Genomic DNA, 21,014 nt, shown 5'->3' with positions numbered 1-21,014 from the left:
TGGAGAGTGTTTATGTGTTCCTACATTCTGAAGAACATGGCTACTGTGTTTTATTTCGAATCAGTCCCACAAACTCTGTCCTACTGTGCACCAAATGGATGTGGCTCTGATGATTGTCAACAGGTGTTCTGGAAAACGCCACACAAAAAAAAATCAACAAACCAACATAGAGAAGCTGTACAAAGAGTAAATCCTTTGTAATAAAATAATTCATTTTACGTCACAAGTGTGCGACGATCTAAAGAGAAAAAATCTGAAAATTAGTAACATCATATATCTAATTTTCTTTCTACATCTTTTTTATTTCCTGCATTACTTCACATACAGTTATGACACCACATTAATAATCATTGAGATGACGGTTGTCCACAACCGTTTCTTCAGTGCTGTTATAGACACAAAGTACTTTGCATGATAGTGAGTTACATGTCGTGACTTGTGCCTTACGCACCACATCTGCCGCCGCAGGCTGCCTGCTGCCCGGCGCCCACCCACACTCTTTCTTAAAGGCATGACAGAAGATTTTTTATGCAAAGTGGTATTAACAAAGTACATTCCCTGCAGAAGGTTCATTCATGAAGTACAGTGAGCGCAGCAGCTGAGTTTACATTACAAACATAAGTCAGATCAGATAAGTGAGACTGGATACATTCATGATTATACTGTATTTATATATGTATATATATAATTCTGTGGTCATTTATTAACATCTGGCCAGGGACTCCTGCTGAAAAAAAAAAAACTGCTGAATAGACAGCTTTTAATACAGGGCTGTTTGCACCAATACGGCATTTCTGAAGACAAGCACCTGGTCAGTTAGCATGCATTTACCACGACATGTACAGGTGTTGAGCACTTTAGTGTGTTATGTGAGTATGTCTGTGAATACATGACAGTACATGCTACAAGGACAAATTCATTGTTAATCTCTTTAACAAAAAGAAAATAAAGTCAGTCTGATTCTTTTAAAAGTCCCCTCCACACATGTTTTAAGACATATTAAAATACTTTGTTTGGAATAATGATTTGTTTGATGTGTTTTTTTTTTCCGATAAAGAAAGTACTTACAAAGTCTTTCAAGTTCATCCACTCTTTCTCCATCATTAAAAGAAATGTAACTGCATACTGGACAATGATTGGCCTCCAAAGTAGTTGTGATGTCTCAAAGTCCTGCTCATACACACACTCAAATTCAAGGTGAATACAGAGAAATGTTCCCCCCTCAGACTCTGCACATCGTTCTGCACAGCGACGGTCAAACATTCAGGTGTAGTAAGAAGAAGTAAGTGTTGGAGAATAAAACACATGTTAAATCACAAGAGGACCATAACAGGGAATGAGCACAGGTTTTTCAGACTGCTCTTCATCATGGTGCACAATACTGCTGGTTTTCTGTCATACCACACAGTTAATAACATTCAGTTAACAGCATTCTGGATATACTATAATACCTCATCAGGGACCTAAAATGACAAAAACCATGACTATAATGACAAATAATCAGCTATCCATGCATCACTCGTGATGAAAGCTAGTGGATTCACAGATTGTACTGTAGTTCTCTGATTTGATCCAACCCCGAGCAGCTGTCTCTGTTTTTGAGGCGGATAAAATGGAACAGGTCTCTCCATCTGTGCAGCGCCAGTCGAGGGGTCAGACCCCAACCCCCAGGTCAGCACAATGAGAAGGAAATCAACACAAATCCTGTTTACTCTCCACCTCACAATGTGATACAATAAACACATTTCCCCCCTTTCCCATGAGCTACAGAACAATAGGGTATTTAAATGAAATGCGGCTTTTGAAGGCATATGTTTGAAGGAGGGAGGAATACTTTTTTGGTTAATAGTTGTTAGTTTGCCACAACCAATGAAAGTGTAAGTGCTGTCATCTCTCTGTGGTGCAGCAGCAGGTGAGTCGTACTCACCTGGGAGGTGACTGACAGTGTGAAATAGTCAGTGAGTGTAAATTGATACCAGCGAATGACCCCAATAGAGAGCAGGGTCGAGACTCAGGTCAAGCTTGGCATGAGAGTCCAGTGTTTAATGTCGAGTGAGGCCACACACCATCTGTTCATTTATCCAACAGGAAAAACAAAGTCTGTGTTTACAGGTGAAGAACGATATAAGGAACATTTACAGGAAGGTTCAATGTTGACTTGAAAATGAATTCCTGACCTCGGAAACAGAAGCTGTCTAGCAGCAGTCTCAGCGCAAAGTCCATTTAGTCCCTGGCTTTCAATCACAAAATATCACCTAATTTTCCACCACCTGTTATTATATAGAGAACAATGCAGATTCACAACCCCGAATGCAGGTTTCATCCTTTAAATGCTTAAATTAATTGAGCGATTGAGCTCAAATCGGGGTGCGTTAATAGCCAAACAGCCAAAGCTGATTAGGAGATGAGCACACTGATACATTTACATGACAATACCCATATAGTATGGCCTTAATCAGACGATAATCATGTTATTAGTGTGCATGCAGACAGACTGATTCACATGTCGATTACACACAATTAGAAACCATCTTTTCATTGTAACCTCCACCTCCTCGTTTAATATTTTCTCTCCATCGCAGCCTCTTCCAGCACTCCTACGCTCTGTCTGCCCTCGGGGTTGAAACGTCTGCTTGATGTTTTCTTTCTTGTTCTCTGGCAGCTGTTTTACCTGTAACGTTGGCAGTGTCTCTGTATGTCAGTCTGTGGGTTATAAAAAAAAACAGGGCCTGTCTGTGTTGACAGAGACAGTTACCACCTCTGAGCGATTCACAAGCCAGAATGACTGTATCAAATAACGCTTAATAGTTTTGTCAGTTATCCTACAACTAAACTTAATGTATTAGGAAGATGCGGTTCACTATCTGCTGTCTATAATTACAGTGTCTGTAAAAACTGCCAATTTTAGCCTCACTTCATTGACTAACTGTGTCAGATCAGCCTTTAAGGTGCTTTCAATGACCTATAAATCAGCGAATGCTCTTACTCTTTCATATCTTTCTGATCTCATCATATCTTATATCCCTTTGCTCTCAGAGTGCAGTTCTCCTGTGCATCCCCAGAGTTAAAGACAAGCCAGCTGGGCGCACGGCCTTTTCCTGTCCTGCTCCCTTCGTCTGGAATAACCTCCCTGTTGATATCAGACAGTCTGGCTCTGTTGGGGTTGGAGGAGTTTTTCCTTATCCAAACTGAAGGACAGAGGGTGTCGTGCGGATTGTGAAGCCTCTCGAGGCAAATTTTGATTTGTGTTTCTGGGCTACATAAATAAAATTTACTTGACTTGACTTAAAAGGTATTCTTTGGAAGTTTGCATGTTTTATTTTTTTTTTACAACATTGAATCAAAGTGCTGATCACCAGAACAAATATGACAAAAGTAAAGGCAGATCTCATATACTTTGTTTTATGTTACTTGCTTTTTTTTATTGTCTATTCTATTTTCATTTGAACATTTGTTTATTGGTGTTCTATTTGTGTAGCATGGAAAGGTCTGCAAGTGCATTTCATTGTGCAAATACACCTGGACAATGTCTGGAAAGTCCCATTTCTAGTATATCAGAAGAACATGAGCAAAAAGTCTACTTCTGTAGATCAGGGTAAAAAAAAAGGTGACTTTGATTTAATGTAGTAAACAATAAAACATGAGCGGTTTTTATATGTGCTGTAAAGCCCATAGTTTCAACATTATTGTGAAATGTAGTTGATGGAATACTGGATTGTTTGTGGCTCCAGGAAAGACAATAAACTCTGTTGTCCCCAGGAAAGGTCAGTTTACTTGCTTATTCTCGAGTTTTGGCCCAAATCACATGTTCCTCGTGAGCGGACGAGGCTCGTTCAGTTGTTATTTTACTGTAGATGTTCAAGCGCTACATTATTTTGAGCACTTTTTAGTGCTCAGAGTAATGAGAAGTAAAGCAGAGGTTAACCTCTATGGTAAACTGCTGACCTCATGTTAGACAAGGTAAAACTTGTGTATGTGACTTGGCAGCGGTTACCTGTGTGAAGCTGCTCAGGCTGCGTTCACAGACCACCTGATAGGAATCTGCTCCTGCTTCTGCTGACTCTTCAGGCTGGAGTGAAAACTTACATGTCTGTCAGCATTTATTTATCAGTGCATAAGATCCTAACAGCTAACAGGCCAGTTCCCAGGCTTTGTCAGTTCGTCCCGCCCTGATGCATGACAGGTTTGACTGATGTGGGCACTGAAAAGATGGATCTGGCTGTATCGGCTTCTCTATCTTATTTGCTGGAATTACATTTCATGCATAGAAGAGTGTTTCCCTCAGAACTGTATTCTTGAAAACCCTCCCAAACAACAATTAAACAGTTGTTACTGTGTTTTTTGCAGTGGTTTACAGAGAGACAAAGACTGGACTGGCTGCCAAATTAAGTACCAAAAGTAAAAGTACTCACTATGCAGAATGGCCTTTTACAGAATAAAACATACTATATCACAGGATTATAGTTTCATTAATATGTACAGTCACTGATGCTGAAGCTGGTAAAGGTGGAGCTCATTTGATGTCATTATGTTCTAAACTGCTGGGCAGGCAGTGGTCTACCTGCTGTGTAGTGGTCTGTTATAGCCATATAGAATTTATCAGTTGGTTTTTATACATCTATGGTTGATTTATATTTTCCAGTAATGATCTGAACCTGCAAAGTAAGTAAAGCTATCAAATGAAAAGTGAAAGTACAGCGTTTGCCTCCTAAATGTAGCATAGTGGAGAACTACTATGAAGCAGCACAAAAAGGAAGGAAATACTCAAGTAAAATACAAGTAACCCAAAATTGTACTACTTAGACACCTTCTACACAAACACTAACACAGTAGGGAAAGTACCTGCTGTCTCAAACTGTTTCAATAAATAAACTGACTGATTGTGAGCCGCCTCCGCTCAAAGAAAGTAACACCAACTCAGATAACTTCTTGAAAGACATTACATGAGATGAGATGGGATGAGATGAGATGGGATGGCTCAGACTATTTGCTGGACTAATGCTGATGAACCTATCACTGCGTGGGAAAACGCCCGAGAAATAGTCTAAAAAGAGACAAAACTTTCGCACTATCTCTTCATCGAGTTGTACAGCTTGTGCCTGCCGAAACTTCTAACTGTGCGTGTGTGCGTGTGTGTGTGTGTGTCAGTGTGTGAGAATAACGCCCCTCGATGCGGAGCGGCGGATGGAGAAGCGCGTCCCTCAAGTCATTTCCAAGCCGGGATCTGAAGTGACAACATCCCATGCTCGGAGTCCACAGACGCGCTTTACTTTCTCTGCGTGGACCCACTCGAGGATGAACTGAAAGTTGTTGTATTTTTTTTTTTTTTTTTACCTGACGGAGAGGAAGACACAATATCGGATCTATGAGAAAACCCACGTGGATTTGTACAACCATTTTAAAACAGAAGGAATGCATATGTTCTTTGCGAAACTAACTTTCTTGTTGTCGCTGATAGCACTAACACGAGGTGAGTGGCGGGCTGGGATTCCCTCTGAATGCTCTCTGCCTCATCAACATGTAGCCTCACACTTATTTCCTCTTTGAGGCTCAGAGTAGGGTTTGATTTGAACTTGTTGCATTCACGTGGTTTGTAAACTCATGCACTGAAGCTGAAGTAGAGCAATTTCCCCCCAACTTTCTGGACTGCAGGCTTCCAAACTTCACTGTTCATTTACATACATCAAGTTTATTTATATGTCTTCAGGCACCTGTTGCCATTATCCCTAAACGTGTCTTCCCACCAATTCATGCTTTTCATTGCTTTAGTGCATGCCTTTGCAACTTGGATTCAGCAGTTTTGTTTTTTTACATTATTGCAAAGCCGTGTCACTCCCCGAATGCCACATTCTTTCTGGGACAGCTGCAGAAAGGAGCATGCATCTGCCAAGCTGGTGCCAAGTCCCTGTTCGCCACAAAAAGTGCAGTTTGAGGTGGCGAGAGTCACACCTAGACCTCACATTCATGGAGTATTACCTGTGCTGTTGTTCATTTTCCTGAGGAACAGCGCTGCTTCACCCTGAATGAGTGTTATACTTTAATAACTGCTGGATCCAGAAGTTCGTAGAAGTTTTAGCAAAGTGCAGGTGTATTAAAACTTTCCATTTGCAGGTCTAAGATGCTCCATGCCCACGGAGTTGTGTTTGAAGCAGGGGACTTGTGAACCCAGCCCAGATGGAAATGGAGAGTGCAAGTAAGTTTCAAAGTGTCTGTGTTGAACTCGTACGTGGTGATGAACACCTGCAGAGGAGATCTGTGGGAAATATGTGAGATCGCAGAGTTTAAGATGACTCAGATGTTTGGTTGACAGGTGAGCGCTCACACCAGTGCTGCTATTTCTGGGAGGCAAATGGTCAGAGAGCTGAGACAGAAATGAGTGGACATTGATGAGGACAGGGGTCACTGTGAGACAGAGTGTGTGTGTGTGTGTGTGTGTGTGTGTGTGTGACTGCCACTACACTCCGCAGCCAAACTCTTGCAGCCCTAAATCTTGCTTTTCTTTTCTTTCACGGAGCGACAGCTGGGGTTGCCAGAAGCTCGGCGACCATTGTTCTCCGCTGCGATTAATTCTGTGTGACTAATCTGGGTGAGGCTTCCCAGAGAGACCCTCAGACCCTGTCGTCCTACCCACCCCTCCTCTCTCCTGGGATTTTTGTCCCCTCCTCAATGGCTCTCAGTGCTCTCTCTCTCTCATTCCCCTGGACAGATGGCATAGGGTAGATGTTCTCTAACCTGCTTTAAAAAATGGAGACAAGGACTTTCATTTTGTCTTCAGAGTTTGGTATTTGGAGATTGTTTTCAGTCCTCATGTAAACCAGTAAGCTTCAGCTCTGCCCAGAACTCGTTTTTACGACAATAGATCTACTTTGCGCCGGCCTCTGTTTCCACCCTGGCATGAGCAGCAGCAGCCAGTGTCGTCTTACTGCCGCAGGGCTCGGTGACCGGGCGAATGACTGGGCCGACCGGGTCACAGCTTCAGGACTGTAAGACCCAGGCAGCCACTCTGGCCCCCCGCCACATCTTAATTTGGTCTGCTTGTGTTATTCACCCCTCAATCACACACTCACCGACCCCCCCACCTTCCCCACCTCCTCATTGGGCTACAAAGCCATCATTGTGCCCCTGCACTGTCCTCCTCCCCAGACTTCTCCAATTAAACATGGAGATGGACATCCTTGCAGGTTTAAAAAGGTTTGAGCAGGCACAGTTTGTGACTGTGTGTGTGTGTGTGTGTGTGTGTGTGTGTGTTTAAAATGCTGTTCTCTCATTGTGTCACTGTGCCACCAGAGGGCTGGGAACTCTTGGGAAAAAGTTCAGGTTCATCAACTTTGTCCAGCAACATATGCATAGCAGAAACTTTATGACTGATTGATCGTTTAGGTTGTTTTTCAAGCAAAAAGTAGTGACAACATTCTAAAATATTCTCTGGTTCCAGCTTTCCAGCTTTGTCATATGTGATTGCTGAATATTTCTTGGTTTTGAACTTTTGGTTAAAGTTAAAGTTAAAAAACAAACAAACAAACAAACAAAAAAGACATTTCAAGACATCACTTTGTGCTCTGAGAAGTTGTGATTGGTATTTTTTCACCATTTTTTTTTTTTTCGTTCATTAGTTAATGAAAATAGATATTTTGCATCTAAAACTGATGAATTTAGGCTTTGCTGATGTGGAAGGTCCTTGTGTGCTCCTTGTGTGTGTTACTAGACGTTCACCCATCAACAAGCAGCCCCGTCTTTGTGCACATGAACCTGATCTCTTCTGAGAGGTAACGCTTTAGAGTTGACCCTCAAAACATCAGAAGTAGTCAAAGTGATACTGAACCAAATTTACGGAGGCGAGAACACAGTGAAGATGTTTTCCTGGTCTGCTCTACTTATTTGAGTTTTCTGGTTTGTATGCGTTCTTGGTACAAAATGCTGTTACAGTGAAAAGGCCCAAGTCTTTCGAACTTCATGCCCCCACTGTCAGAAATTTTTGCCATCTCAAGCCCAAGCCAAGATAAGGCTGATGACACCCCCCAGGATTATTTTATGATGTCCACAGAGGACATCATGGGAGCATTTTTATAGGCTCAATATGACGTCACTCCTTTTACAGGAACTTTCTGTGAGCTTTCTCCAAGATCAGTGAGTCAGTTGTGCATCTCTTGTGAGGCAGCGCGGTTGGAGGTACCAGGGACTGAGAGCTGAGCAGAGCCAGACTGAGAGAAATCATTTCAATCAGGCGGAGGTGGAGTTTTTAAACTAAGCGTGAGGCTTTTCGTGTAACTCTTCATGGAAAGGTGTAAAGGTCTGATAGCGTCGAGTGTATAACTTGACTAATGCAGTAAAGGGTTAATGGATATATTTTTCATGAGTTAAGTGTTGTCCTGCTGCGCTTGGTGGAGGACAAGCAGTTGTTTCCTAATGAAAGCAGAACCTCACTTCATACTTGACAGAATTACCTCCGTCAAAAAGCTGCCACTCTTGAGCTCAAGTGTTGTGTTCGAGGTCAAGTAAGTGGCTTCAGTGGCTTTGGATGCTTCAGTTTTATATAGTCTGTCAGAGATGCCTACTTGACATGCCATGCCATAAATACCATCTCCTCCTCATATCTAGCCTGCCTGGCCCAGTGAGGTTCTGACTGGAGGCTATCTCCAAGAGCTTCAAGGAGGCCTCTCATTTACTGCGGAGGCTTGGCAGCAGGAGAGAGCAGTGACAGAGCCGAGCCAATCCAAACTAGGAAAAATAACTCCCAAATTCCAGTGGCACAATGACCAGAGCAGAGCGTCTCTCCACCCAGAGAGCTGAGAGATGTCGGGCCAGCTCGGGGTGGGCGAGGAAGGACGCTGCAGAAAGATCACATACCTTCATCCTCAGCTAGTCAGTGTGATGAAAAAATGCAACTGATTTCTGACAGCCTGTTGATCGCAGGGAGTCACGTGATGAGTTTTTAGGATCGACTTTGGCCGGATGAGGCCAGTCTCGAAGGATGCAAGCGTACCACAGAAATTCCTCAACAGAGAGAGATAATTTGGTTCTTGTCCTGTTGGATACAAAGACCTGAGCTGTTCGTACTTCAGGTAGACAGCTCAGACAGGAGGGAAAACGTTGTTGCTCATGCTCATGTTGCATGATTGTGAGTTTTTTCATGTGTTTTTTTTTTCCAACAGCATCGTTTGAGCAATAAAAAGATGTCTGTAAAATCCATTTCACCTTTTGACAAACTCATCCGATCTTACCCGTGCCTCAGCATTCGCTACACAAGCAGCCACTGTTTCCTAATTTTCACATTTCGATTTGGAAATACCTGATAAATCAATCAAATGCCTCCATTTCTAACGTGATGCTTGACAGCTTTCAATACTGTATGCTACATGCCCATTTCTAAAACAGTATTGAGGTTGGATACTCATCAAACTGACAACACGTCTAAATTACATGTGCCAGCATTATTTTTAGCGTCGGATTGCAGATTGCACAGGCGTTGCCCTCGATATGTGTTTCTTTTTCATTGCTGTGAGTGCAGAATTTTGATGTGTTTAAATGTTTGAACGTGCGTCTGTGAGGATTGCAGTCTTTCGAGATCTAAAAATGTGACAGCTTCTATTAGGATTTTCAGATTTTTCTGTGATTGCATTAGATGACAGTCTATAATTCCTGGCTGGTATGTGCAGCCACTGCTACAGTATACACCCACTTCAATGAAAGTGAGCCCTTGTGTCTGTGGTTTGGCGGATTCCTTAATGGCACCTCTGTTTGCGCTGGTCAGATGAGTCTATCTTAACCCCCCCCCCACACACACACACACACACACACACACACACCTCCATTCAGACTCAGGAAACAGCCTCGGAGTGGCCCAAGGGAAGAAAAGGTGCCGTATCTGATCATATCATCACACAACGAGAAACACACAACGCAAGGCTTTTATATGGCCGCTGCCGCCGGTGTTGGGTTCCCTTTGGCAAGAGTCTGCTTGGTGAGAGGGCTGATCGTCAGAGTGTTCTGGCTGAATGTAGTGACTTGGTGGTGGAGAACCTCAGCGCTGAGGATTAGTGATATATGAGCCTCCCTGGTTGGCATATGCCAAGACAAATCAGGTAAACTTTGATCGCAGACCGAGAGGACTGACAGTCAGTATGTGCGTGTGTGTTTGAGACAAAGACACTGGGCATACTCCAAACCACACTTCCTCATTTCTGTTTTTTCTTTTAGCCAGACCACCTGTCTGTGGGTTATAGTATAACAACTTAGAGAGACGTGCACTCACACAGCAGCATGCTTCATAATACCCATGATTACTTGTGGTTTTGCCCATTCAGCTCCACACAGGAACAGATCGACTTTGTCTGCCAGGTGCGCTTTTAGCTTTCGGTCTGCCTGATACGGTCACTCACAGGATATTTAGGAAAAAGTAGTGTGATGCCTTTGTTGTGAAACAGAGCAGTTTGTTCAGTTAAGCTGCAATGCAGATTCAAAGACTGATAGCAGTCACGGCATCTGTTAGGCAGGGAAAAAATGACAGTGTCCTCAAGGCTTAGAAGAGTTGTTTTGGCCTACTTTTAATGGTGACAATTTGGTATAGGCTATAAAACGTGGAGGAAGTTGTGGCTGTGAGCCCCATTATTTAGCCTATACCAAATTTTGGGGAGCACAGTTGTTCGATTTTGTCTGAGGGGGACCCACAGACCCAGACAGTAAAAACCCTGCACGAAAGAACCAACAACTCTCCTTTCATCAGGGCTCAAGTGTGCCACCAACCAATGTTTTAACAGTATTTTTTCCTTGCTAACAACATATGCAGCCTAACCAACAGACACCTGTGAGTTACATTTACCTGGTACCATATTAAAGCCAACAGGTAATTTGGCTAACTCACAAAATAAATGTATATCCAGCATCTGAAATTTACACGCAGTGTAGTCCTGGTCTTGACTTATGGGGGACAGTTGGGCAATTGGAGGATGCAGTGATGGGACATTCTGCCTAAAGCCTTGAAGTCACCGCGTACAGTAACAGGTGCAGTGTCCAGTTTCAGCTACACCTTCAGACACCCGTAAAGCCTTAAAGTGGTTCCCATGCCTTGTAAAGTAGGCAGTGGCAGAAGTCATTAGAGCTGCTATGACTCTCAAGACACACACGCATGCACGAACACACACACACACACACACACACACACACACACACACACACACACACACACACACACACACACACACACAGGGTTGTTCCCTGGGGGAGCTGGCTCTTTCCCATGGGCTGTGTCCATAATAATAATGCTCCCAAATAAACAAGGTCTCTAATGAAGTCTGCCAGATGTGGGCTGGCCAGGTCAGCTCTCCTGTACGATTAGAGAGGAAGGAAAGGAAGGATGGATGTAAGGAGAGGGAAAGAGGGGCCGTGTTTCCCCTGTAATTTCTGTTGCTAGTGGGGATTTGGTGGTAACTTTGGTTCCAGTTCCACAACAAACAACAACCCTGTTTTTGTGTGCCAGCTTTGGTTTTAGTGGAAGAGCTATTTTCATTTCTATGTGCCCAATTTGTGTGATGGAAGCTGAATTCATGTCTGTATTTTAAAGTGTTGATTTTCTGTACCAGTGGTGGCACAGTTGTCACTGTGGTGAGCCACTATATGCTGCTGGGAAAACACAAGAGAGGGTACAAGAAAGGGAGGGAAGTGTGGAAGAAAGCAGAGGAGAGAGGCCCGCCTTGGGCAATGCTTTTAAAACAGATCAGACAAGACTAAAGGGGACTTAGCCCAGGCACAGAACCAAACAGCCAGGAAATGAGAACGGGTGGTGGGAGACGGGAGGGGCGAGGGGAGGGAGGCCAGAGGTACAAACATGCTCCACTAGCACAGTTTGACTCCTGGCTGAAAGCTCTTTCTCACTCAGAGAGACACCTGAGAGGGAGAGAGAGAGAGAGAGAGAGAGAGAGAGAGAGGGATTTTTTAATACCAGCCTTAAAGCATAACTCTGGTTCATGACAGTAAACTACGCTAACTTGGTCAAGCTCTCTGGTGGTCTCATGGCTCGTGTTTGTAGCCATATCAGATTTCATTTATTCCACCTCGGACCCACTTTCCCCAGACATTAGCAATTACTTTGGCAAGTACAGTATTATCATAACCAATAGAAATAATGATGATTCCAATTATGAAAATATGTTCCGAGTTGTAATTTTTCCTTAACTAAAAGCCTAAACCCTTTTCTTATTTTTCACTCAAACCTATAAAAAGCTGGATAAACAAAGAATTAGTCTGAAATAATCCTAATTATTATGACATTTACAGAGTTGGAAACAGACACTGATTCTGTCTCTCACAGAGCTTTGCAGAGCTTTAACTGAATAAATGCACAACCTAATTCACTAAGCTTCTTAAAATGGATACAGACTGGGGCCCGTACAGCTGCCAAAATCTGTGCACTCATTCCAGGTTTTTATTTGTATACAGTGCACATGTGTAGCCTACATATTACGTTCAAAGCCTCTGTCCCCATCTGCGTGTGACCTCAGAAAGATGGCAGATGGCAGATTGGCTCGGCACTGAGGAAAGCCCCTTCAGAGTGACGCCTGGCCAAGGGTCAGATGTCACCACAACATCTGCTGCAGGCTCGAGCCACCGCCCGGTCCTGTTATGCATCCCATCAGTGTCGCAGACCTGTTGCCACGGGCTACTGCGGCAATAGAAGAAGAGACGGCCCAGAAGTGAGCGCAGAGGAGAACAATGAGGGCTACTGGGCAAGGATGACAGAAAAGATAATAACAGTATCGGCCTCACCGCAGAGATAATTCCGCTGCTGTCCTGCAGTTACACGATACCTCCCAAACACCTGATATTTGCTCAGCTTCTGATTTGTGCCCCTCTTTTCATGTCTTCTTTATTTACCTTTCCTGCAGCCCAGTTTACCTGCTGCTGTGGAGATTATCCCGCTCGCCAGGCCGGCAGATTTCTCTTGTTGAAGCAGCTGCTTTGCTCTGTTTGTTTTGAATACAGCCAAGACTCCATAAAAGAGTCGTTGAATATCTTTTGTCTTACACCCCTACTTTAGACGTTTGTGCTCTCATTGAGGCAGTTAAGCTCGATGCCTGTAAAAGCTGTTTTGTGCTGAGCGTGTATTTGACAGGCTGCTGCCAAGTTAAAGAGCAAACTGTTACCCTTCTTTGCCTAGCGTGTGCTACAGTTGACTTACTGCTAGCACCTCGGCCAGAGCGTGTTTGGATAGTGCGTCCACGTGCACCGAGGTGGAGGCGCAGAGCTCTATCTGTTTGTCTTTAAGGCCTTGGTGTGAGACGGGGCCTGTTTTGCGAGGGCAGATGCCAGGTTTCAAAGTGGGTGCAAGTTTTTTCAAGGAACCATAAAGTGAGGCTGCCAGCGAGCGTCGGGTTAAGAATCAGGACAGGAGACTCTTTAGAGTAAACACCGAAATTCCTTCTGAACTGCAGCCCCTTTCTGTCGTTCTCCCTTCAAAAAACCCAACCAAACCAGTTCCAGTTTCCTTTCTCTCAGACTCTTTTGTTTGTCCCGCTGCTTGTGTGTGTTTTGGATTTGAAGCTTTTCTTTTGCCTGACGCTTGGCCTCAAACATCGCAGACCACTGAAAAGTTGCAGAGCAGCCTGGAGTAACTTGGAAGAAGCTTTTTGGGGGAGTGAGCCGTTGTCAGTTGAGACTTATAAATTCTAATGTGGTGTCTTACAAATGAAAGGGAACGGGGGTGCAGAGGAGGAGGAGTGACGAGGGGGTTTGGAGGGAAAGAAGGTGCACAGAGGGGAGCAAGCGGATGCCAGCAACCATACGGCTTTGAACAGAGGAAGTGAGACCAATAATGAGAAAAAAAGGGGGAAAATTTTTCGGGATGAGCCATAATGAAAGAAGATTCAGAGAAATAGGTTTTAGAGACAGAGAGGGAGAGAGAGGAGGGGAGGGAGGGGGAAGAGGAGGTGCAACAGCTGAATACGCCTCGGCCTGTGGTCAGCTCTGAATGGGGAGGAAAAACAATGGGCCCACTCATCCTTCGCTCTCTTTCCCTCTCTTTTCTCCTCCTCTCTCACTCTTCATTTCTCCGCTAAGTAGTGGGAGGGCATTCAGATTCCAACACTGTAAAAAAAACAGTCCAACTCAAGACGCCCTTTAAAGTAGTGTTGATTCTGAAGTAAAAAGATATTCTTGAAATAAACTCACACTTAGAATAATTTTATTAGTATTTTAATCGATGGATATATATATTAAATGTTCTTTTATCAATAGATCCTGTTTGAAAAATAGTCTCACCACGAACTAACTCAGTAGCATTAATAAAAACAACCCTCAAAATGACTCATTCAGACAAATCCTAAAGGTAATGAGCTTATTTTTTTTGCAGTGCATGGCCCCCATCTGTGGACAGTAGTAGGATGGGGTGCCATGGAGAGGAAGGAGGCAGAGTGGTGGGATAAGGGATGTGGGAGGAGGGGGTGAATGGCCGGGGCAGCAGCTGCTGTCTCCTCATTAACATGCGCACCTGCTCCCTGCGGCCTTTTTCCAGCGAGCTCGTGTGGCGCCTCACGACCTCAGCACCCGCCACCGCCGGGACTTAACTGGACTGGCCTTCTAGCAGCCAGATCTGCTGCTTCGCTCCACTGACACCCCCCCCCCCCACCCATCTCTCTGACACACACACACACATGCACTGTAAGAGACTGGATACGGATGCTCAGAAATTATGTGCAAGAATTTCCAGCTATACCACAACTTACATCACAAGTTACCGCAACAGAAGCACTTTGTTACCACGTTTCAATGAGCAATACTTGACAGATACATTAGATGTAGATTCATCCTGTTTGACCAAGTGAAAAGATTTCCATTAGTTTCCTTTGCTGATCATCACAGATCAGCTCGGTTTGTCAACATGAGCATTTCTGATACAGTACAGATGCAAAGATCCAACCTTTTCCTTTCAACAAAACAGGGAATTTTAGGGTTGACAGTGTTGAAGAAACTGTGTTTCATGTGGACTGGTCATGTCTGGTTGCTACCCAATCCGGTTAGTATTTAAAAAAAATCTTGTGTGCCATCCTTTTGCTGCCATGTGGAACAACAGCCCTTGTAATCAAAGATCGTTTCAAAGTCTTTGGTTTTCTGCTTTGGATTATTTTCCTTTCAGTATGCTGTTGTTTTAGTGAATGAAACATTTATTAATAGAGGGTGTCATATGTTGCAGAACGTAAAGCCCTTATTTTGACTCGACTAATAACTTAACAGTTGGCTGTGACATTGTAAAGAAAACATGCCTGAGAATTTGTAACTGGACTTTTCAGCTTCTGGCTCCACTGCTTGTTTGACCTTAGTGCAACAATGCTAACCAGGCTAAATGACACCCAGCCAAGGTAGCACTCTGTGCTCTCTATGTAGTGACATGCCACCACTCACTACTACTGTTTATGCAGCGGGCAGCCTAGCATGTGATGTTTTCTTTTCCTTACCACAGTCCGAAGGCTGTCTAATCCCCTGAGAGGGAGACCCTGTCTAAACACACGCCTGTCCCTACAGAGGGGCCACGGCTCGGTCCCCATTTACACTCACACACACACACATACACACTGGACCCCCTGGGAATGTTTGGGGACATGGCCCTGCCAGCCCCTCAGGGCTAACAGACTTGTTGGCTCTGGTCAGGTATTTGAGAGTGACGGCGGGTTTTAATGTCCTGGAAAGGCTGCTTTGATGTCTGCGGGATGTTTTATGCACAGTATTTGTTCTGCGTGAGACTTAAACACAACAGTATTCAAACAGACCTGTTATTTGTCGAGTTTGTGCCGGAAAAAGCCTTAGAAATTTTGATTTCTACACACTGCCCATGTAATTTTCCTCAGCGCAGGAATTCTCTTTTCAGAAATCTTTCATGTTTCTTGACAGAGGTTGCGGCGCACTGTCTTCCGTTTCATCCTCTTCCCATCCCTTGTCTGATGCTGGAGCAAATCCTCTCTGGGGAGGGAAGAATAACGAGCATTGAGGTGGTGGCACGGTGCTTTGAAGTTCCCATAATGTTGGCTTGCAGCTCAAACACTGTGGCATAGATGCTGCCTTGTCCTCAGGATGAATGAGTGCTGACAAAAGGGTCAAAGCGAGCACATTTCAGCCCTGAGAGCTGCTGAAGGGTGCCATGATGGCTGCTTTTCTTGTGTCTCGACTTTTGGAAAGGACGGATTAGGAAAAAGAATTCCAAACAGTGCAGATTTTTGCTATGCTTGTCTCCTGAGCTAGTAGAGTAGATGCTTTGTTTTTGTAATGACCAAGCCTCCCTGGCCACCCAGCTTTGGTGACAACAGTATTGAATCTCTGAAGGCGATGAATACGGGAATATGGAGGTAGTGAGGGTCTAATCTTCCGTAGCAGGTCTGAGGTGGGTGGTTTTGGTGTCAAATAGAGCTGCACAATGGGCATGTACTGCACCTCAGCACCTGGTCAAACTCACTCAAAGCATAGCCTTAGTGGAAAAGGTCATACAAAAGCATAATTTTGGTATTTATATAAAAAAAACCTTTTGGTAAATCAGCTGATCATTAAGTTTAGAAAATGTCAGGTTGGGTAGTAGTTAAAAAATGCCCACCACAGTTTCTCAGTCAAGTTGTCATCTTCGTACCATCTGAAAACGACTTTCACATTACAGTTAAATGGACAAAATCAGCACATCCTCACATTAATGGAATAGTTCAACTTCCTGTTGTCTCCACAATGTTGCCAGGCAACCTGTGGAGGAAAATTCACTGCATCCGGCCAAAACATAGTCCCACACAAACACTTCAGCTTTGGACAGATTAGATAAATGTGATATGTGTTTATTAGTAAGCTTTAAAGGTGCTGATGGTGGATTTTCTTACCTTTTGACAGAGCCAGGCTAACTGTTTTCCCTTGTTTCCAGTCTTTATGCTAAGCTAATCTAACTGACTGCTGCCTGTAACTTCATAGTATATGGAAACTTGTACAATCTGGCAATGTTGTGTTTCATTAAATTTACAGCGATAAAAACAGAGAAAATCAACATATCATCATGTAAAGAAGTTGGATCAGGGAAATGTTTGGTATTTTACATGAAATAAAGAACTGTTCTCAGATAATAGAATTGTTAGCAGTAACATTTCAGCCGGAGTTTCCCTTCAATGACCATCACCTACAGTATCGTGTGGATGTGCATGCAATTGTGAATGTGAACATAGATCCCGTGCGTAATCTTCATGCGTAATCTTCCTGTGTGTGTGTGTGCGTGTGTGTGTGTATAAAAGACTGCACACTGTGTCGGTATGCGCGTGTGCATGCTCTGTGTGTGTGGCCCTTTGTTGAGCCGTGAGTATCCTCAGGGGACACCCTTCAACACGTCTCATTGTAATTGTAAATGTGTGAATGTGTCCCTGTGATGTGCAGCAGCGCTCTCTCTCTCTCTCTCTCTCTCTCTCTCTCTCTCTCTCTCTCTCTCTCTCTCTCTCTCTCTGGGAACTTGTTCACTGGGGTCCGAGCGGTGTTTATGACTCAGAACCTGTGAGAAACATCACAGGAGTTTGTCCCCCTCCTCCCTCAGTTCAGACCACTCTATTTTACAGCCTGAAACACATTGTTCACGGGGGGGTGGGGGGGTGGTGGTAGAAAGACGAATGTCCCATTTAAAGCATAGTTTCTCATGGCCATGTTGCTGTGTTGTAAAAACAGCAGGACAAACCCATCGTTTAAGAGAAATGGATAGTTAGTCCTATAGGTAAAGGCTGTTACCCAAGCAGCTAAATTCTAAGCACAGTAGAGCACAAAGGGATGACCCTTGCTACTCTGAAATGTTGCCTTGCCCCTGTGAACTCCTCAATCAGTGCTGAGCTGAAAAAGATTTGATGGCTGAAAATAGTGTTTGGGAATTCCCTTTGACCGATTTCACCCTTTGTAATGCTAATTTTAATTGAGGAAAATAAATAAAGAGCAGACATTTATTAGCAGACCAATATATCTTGCAGGCTGAATGTTCTTATTAGCTCATTAGTTTTTTTCTATTCATTATATAAATGTGGGTCTTCATAATTTTGTTTGATAATTTATTACCTAAAAGCAGGGCAGGACAACAAGTTGAGTTTGTCAAGTTACTGACAGTGTGATTGCTTTTCTAATCTTAACTTCCTCTAAACTTAATCGTCCTCATAGATCTTCCTCAGCCTTCTCATTTCAGTGGCTGTGAAAAATGTTCCTGACCTCTCCACTTTTCTCAGGTGCCGGGACGGATACGTAGGAAGCAGTTGCCAGTTTCGTGACCCATGCAGCACCTCGCCATGCATGAATGGTGGCGTGTGCCACGCCGAGTCCAGGGGGAATACAGTGGACTTCCGCTGCACCTGCAAACTGGGCTACACTGACCGCCGCTGCCTGACGCCCATCAACAATGTCTGCATCAGCTCGCCGTGTCATAATGGAGGCACCTGTGAGCTTGAGGGTCTCCAGACGTACAAGTGCCACTGCCCACCTGGATGGTCAGGTAACTCACGACAGCAGACAGGTAGTTTCTAGCTGCTGTCTAACTATCTGAGGGGTCGCAAGGTGATCAATTGGATAGGAAAGCATAAAAAAGAGGAAAAAGCATACAGACCTGCCTCTAATCTTACATCGTGATTGGATTTTTAAAAATAATATCAATCAGAAAAACCTGAATTCTCACAATTAGAACTAGACTTTTTGATCTTCTTTTAGTGAAGCAGTACAGTAATTCCTTAAGCGATTGTGCCGAAAAGTATAGTTTCAGTGTCATTTTCTGAGAGTTTTGAGTATCATTTCTTTGTGTCCTCAGGTAAACTGTGCCAACAAGCCGACCCCTGTGCTTCAAACCCGTGCGCTAACGGTGGCCAGTGCTCTGCTTTTGAGTCCCACTACATCTGCACATGCACTCCCTTCTTTTCTGGAAAGACCTGCAAACAGGACGTCAACGAGTGTGATGCCAACCCGTCGCCCTGCAAGAATACCGGGGTGTGCATCAATGATGTTGGCGGCTACCGATGCAAATGCCCGCTGGAGTACACGGGGAAGCACTGCGAGATCCGGTACCTGCCCTGCAACCCGTCGCCCTGCCAGAATGGAGGCACCTGCATCCAGAAGGGAGAGACCAGCTACGAATGCTCCTGTGTTCCAGGTAAGGACATTACACTTAATTCATGGTTGGGGAGCTACATTAGAGGAGGTTTAGAAGTGCTAATTGATGTTACAATCTGCTGGTTAGACAAAAATATAAATTCTCAGTACCAAAGTGTTCTGCCATGTCTGTCATTTTGTTTTAGCAATGGTGCGTAGCTTTTATTGTCCTGTGGATTAACCGAGCAGCAAACGTTCAGCGCCGCGGTGCTGAACAGTTGTTTGGTAGATGATAAGCTGTCAATGCCAATTTAATGTCGATTAGCTGAGCAGCAATTTTTCACCCAACTTTTGGTACTGGATAAAAGCTCCTCTTGGTTTCTCCATTTGACCGATCTGAGCAACAGTAAACGATGCAAAACATCAGCATTTTGAGTGTTTGTTCTAGTGCTTCCTATCCAGAAAATCACTTCCTGCCCTCCATCTGCAGTTCTTTATGCTTGGTTTATACTGCTTTCTTTGGTCTCATTGATTTAATTAGTTTTTTAATTGCTGTGTTAATGAGGACCCCGGAAAAGTACTGACCATTTTGTGGGACCTAATGGGAGTCAAAAGGGAAAAGTTTTGGACAAAATATTAAGATTAAAATATCGATCAAGATCAGTCATTTGCAAGCTGACGTGAATCATGTGATCCTCTTGGATAAAGGTCAGTTTATTCAGTCTCCATGAGTTTAAAAGCCTGCTAGTAGCTGGTTAAGCAATGATGTCATTTAAGGTAGGGCTGTTCCTGTTATGTTATGTCCTGCGTGTGCGTGTTTGTGTACATGTGTGTTTCTGCTCTGGTGTGTACAGTGTGTGAACAAGGCAGAGCAGGAAGACATCGTGGCTTATCGTAAGGAAATGGTCAAAGGACAACATCCTTTTCACATAGCGCAGTGAAGCAAAGCTTGTTGAGACTGTGGTCCTGCCCCCTGCCTCATCACCTTCATGCAAGCTACTTTTGCGTCGTGTCTGTCTGTTAACAGTGTTTTTATGAGTGGGTCTGTTTTATCTTGCGCATTCCAATGAGGTCACATGCATACAACCAATGGTTTCATACTATTCAAATGGTAATGTGCCAAGAAAAGCAGAATGTATCCGTACAAATGTGGATGTTAGCAATGTGGATTTCAAATTTTTGGTAAAAAAAAAGGTTTTGCAGGTGTTTTGTGAGGGAGGAAATGCATTCGAGAATGTGTTTGTTATTTAGAAGGAATCTCTACAGGTTACATTGGTTGTTTTTCACTTTTGATGTTGCTGATCAAGAAAGCTTTCTGACTTTTTCATAATTGAAATAAATGTACATGTTTCCTGAATGGAAACACCATGTTTGCGTTGATAAAGATTCATCTTTTAAGTATATACTTTGACAAAATGAAGGCACCTGCTTTTCCTTCTTCTCCTATAGGCAAAGCGTTTATGTCATGCTTCTATACCATTAAATACCCCGACTCCACCAGAAAACCCCCATATTAAAAAGCTTTATTTTGAGATCCGTGTACTCCTAACTTCCCCAATTCAAGTCGAGGTTGAGGCCCTTGTTGCATACTTGTCACCTCCCTCTGCATCACCACATGAAAATAACACATTTAAAAATACATTCAGTAATTTCCATCTTGTCACGTCCACTTGAATATAGCCATGTGAAAGTACAGTACTACCAACGTGCTCTGGTTCACATTTCGTTTTGCAGAAATATCTGAAATTCCCCTTAAATCGTGTGCAACATGTTTTTAGACACTGATATCAGTCAGCTTTATGAGCTGTATATGTTGCAGTCAGAAATAAAGAAATTATTCAATCACCATGAAGTTTTTCATAAAGATGACCAAAAAGGCAGTGCCAGTGGTGACTTGTACTAGTTTTGATTTTCATTTTTTGTTACCCATCATACCACATGTGCAGTCCTGTGGT

The 21,014-nt window shown here is 43.6% G+C and overlaps 1 protein-coding gene across 2 annotated transcripts in view; it reads left to right on the top strand.

Moving 5' to 3' along the window:
• Positions 1-5,236: 5,236 nt before the first annotated feature.
• The window catches only part of notch1b (notch receptor 1b), a 41,649-nt gene continuing 25,871 nt past the window's right edge, over positions 5,237-21,014 (top strand). For both annotated transcript variants that reach the window (XM_076730894.1, XM_076730893.1), the window contains exons 1-4: positions 5,237-5,470; positions 6,112-6,193; positions 18,210-18,472; positions 18,782-19,120. In XM_076730894.1, coding sequence (XP_076587009.1) covers positions 5,413-5,470; positions 6,112-6,193; positions 18,210-18,472; positions 18,782-19,120 — 742 coding nt within the window. In that variant the 5' untranslated portion in view covers positions 5,237-5,412. The remainder of the gene's footprint in view (positions 5,471-6,111; positions 6,194-18,209; positions 18,473-18,781; positions 19,121-21,014) is intronic.

Source organism: Chaetodon auriga, chromosome 5 (genome assembly GCF_051107435.1).
Source record: "Chaetodon auriga isolate fChaAug3 chromosome 5, fChaAug3.hap1, whole genome shotgun sequence".
NCBI lineage: Eukaryota > Metazoa > Chordata > Actinopteri > Chaetodontiformes > Chaetodontidae > Chaetodon > Chaetodon auriga.
Note: the sequence above shows the minus strand (reverse complement) of the source record. Positions and strands in the feature narration are given on the sequence as shown.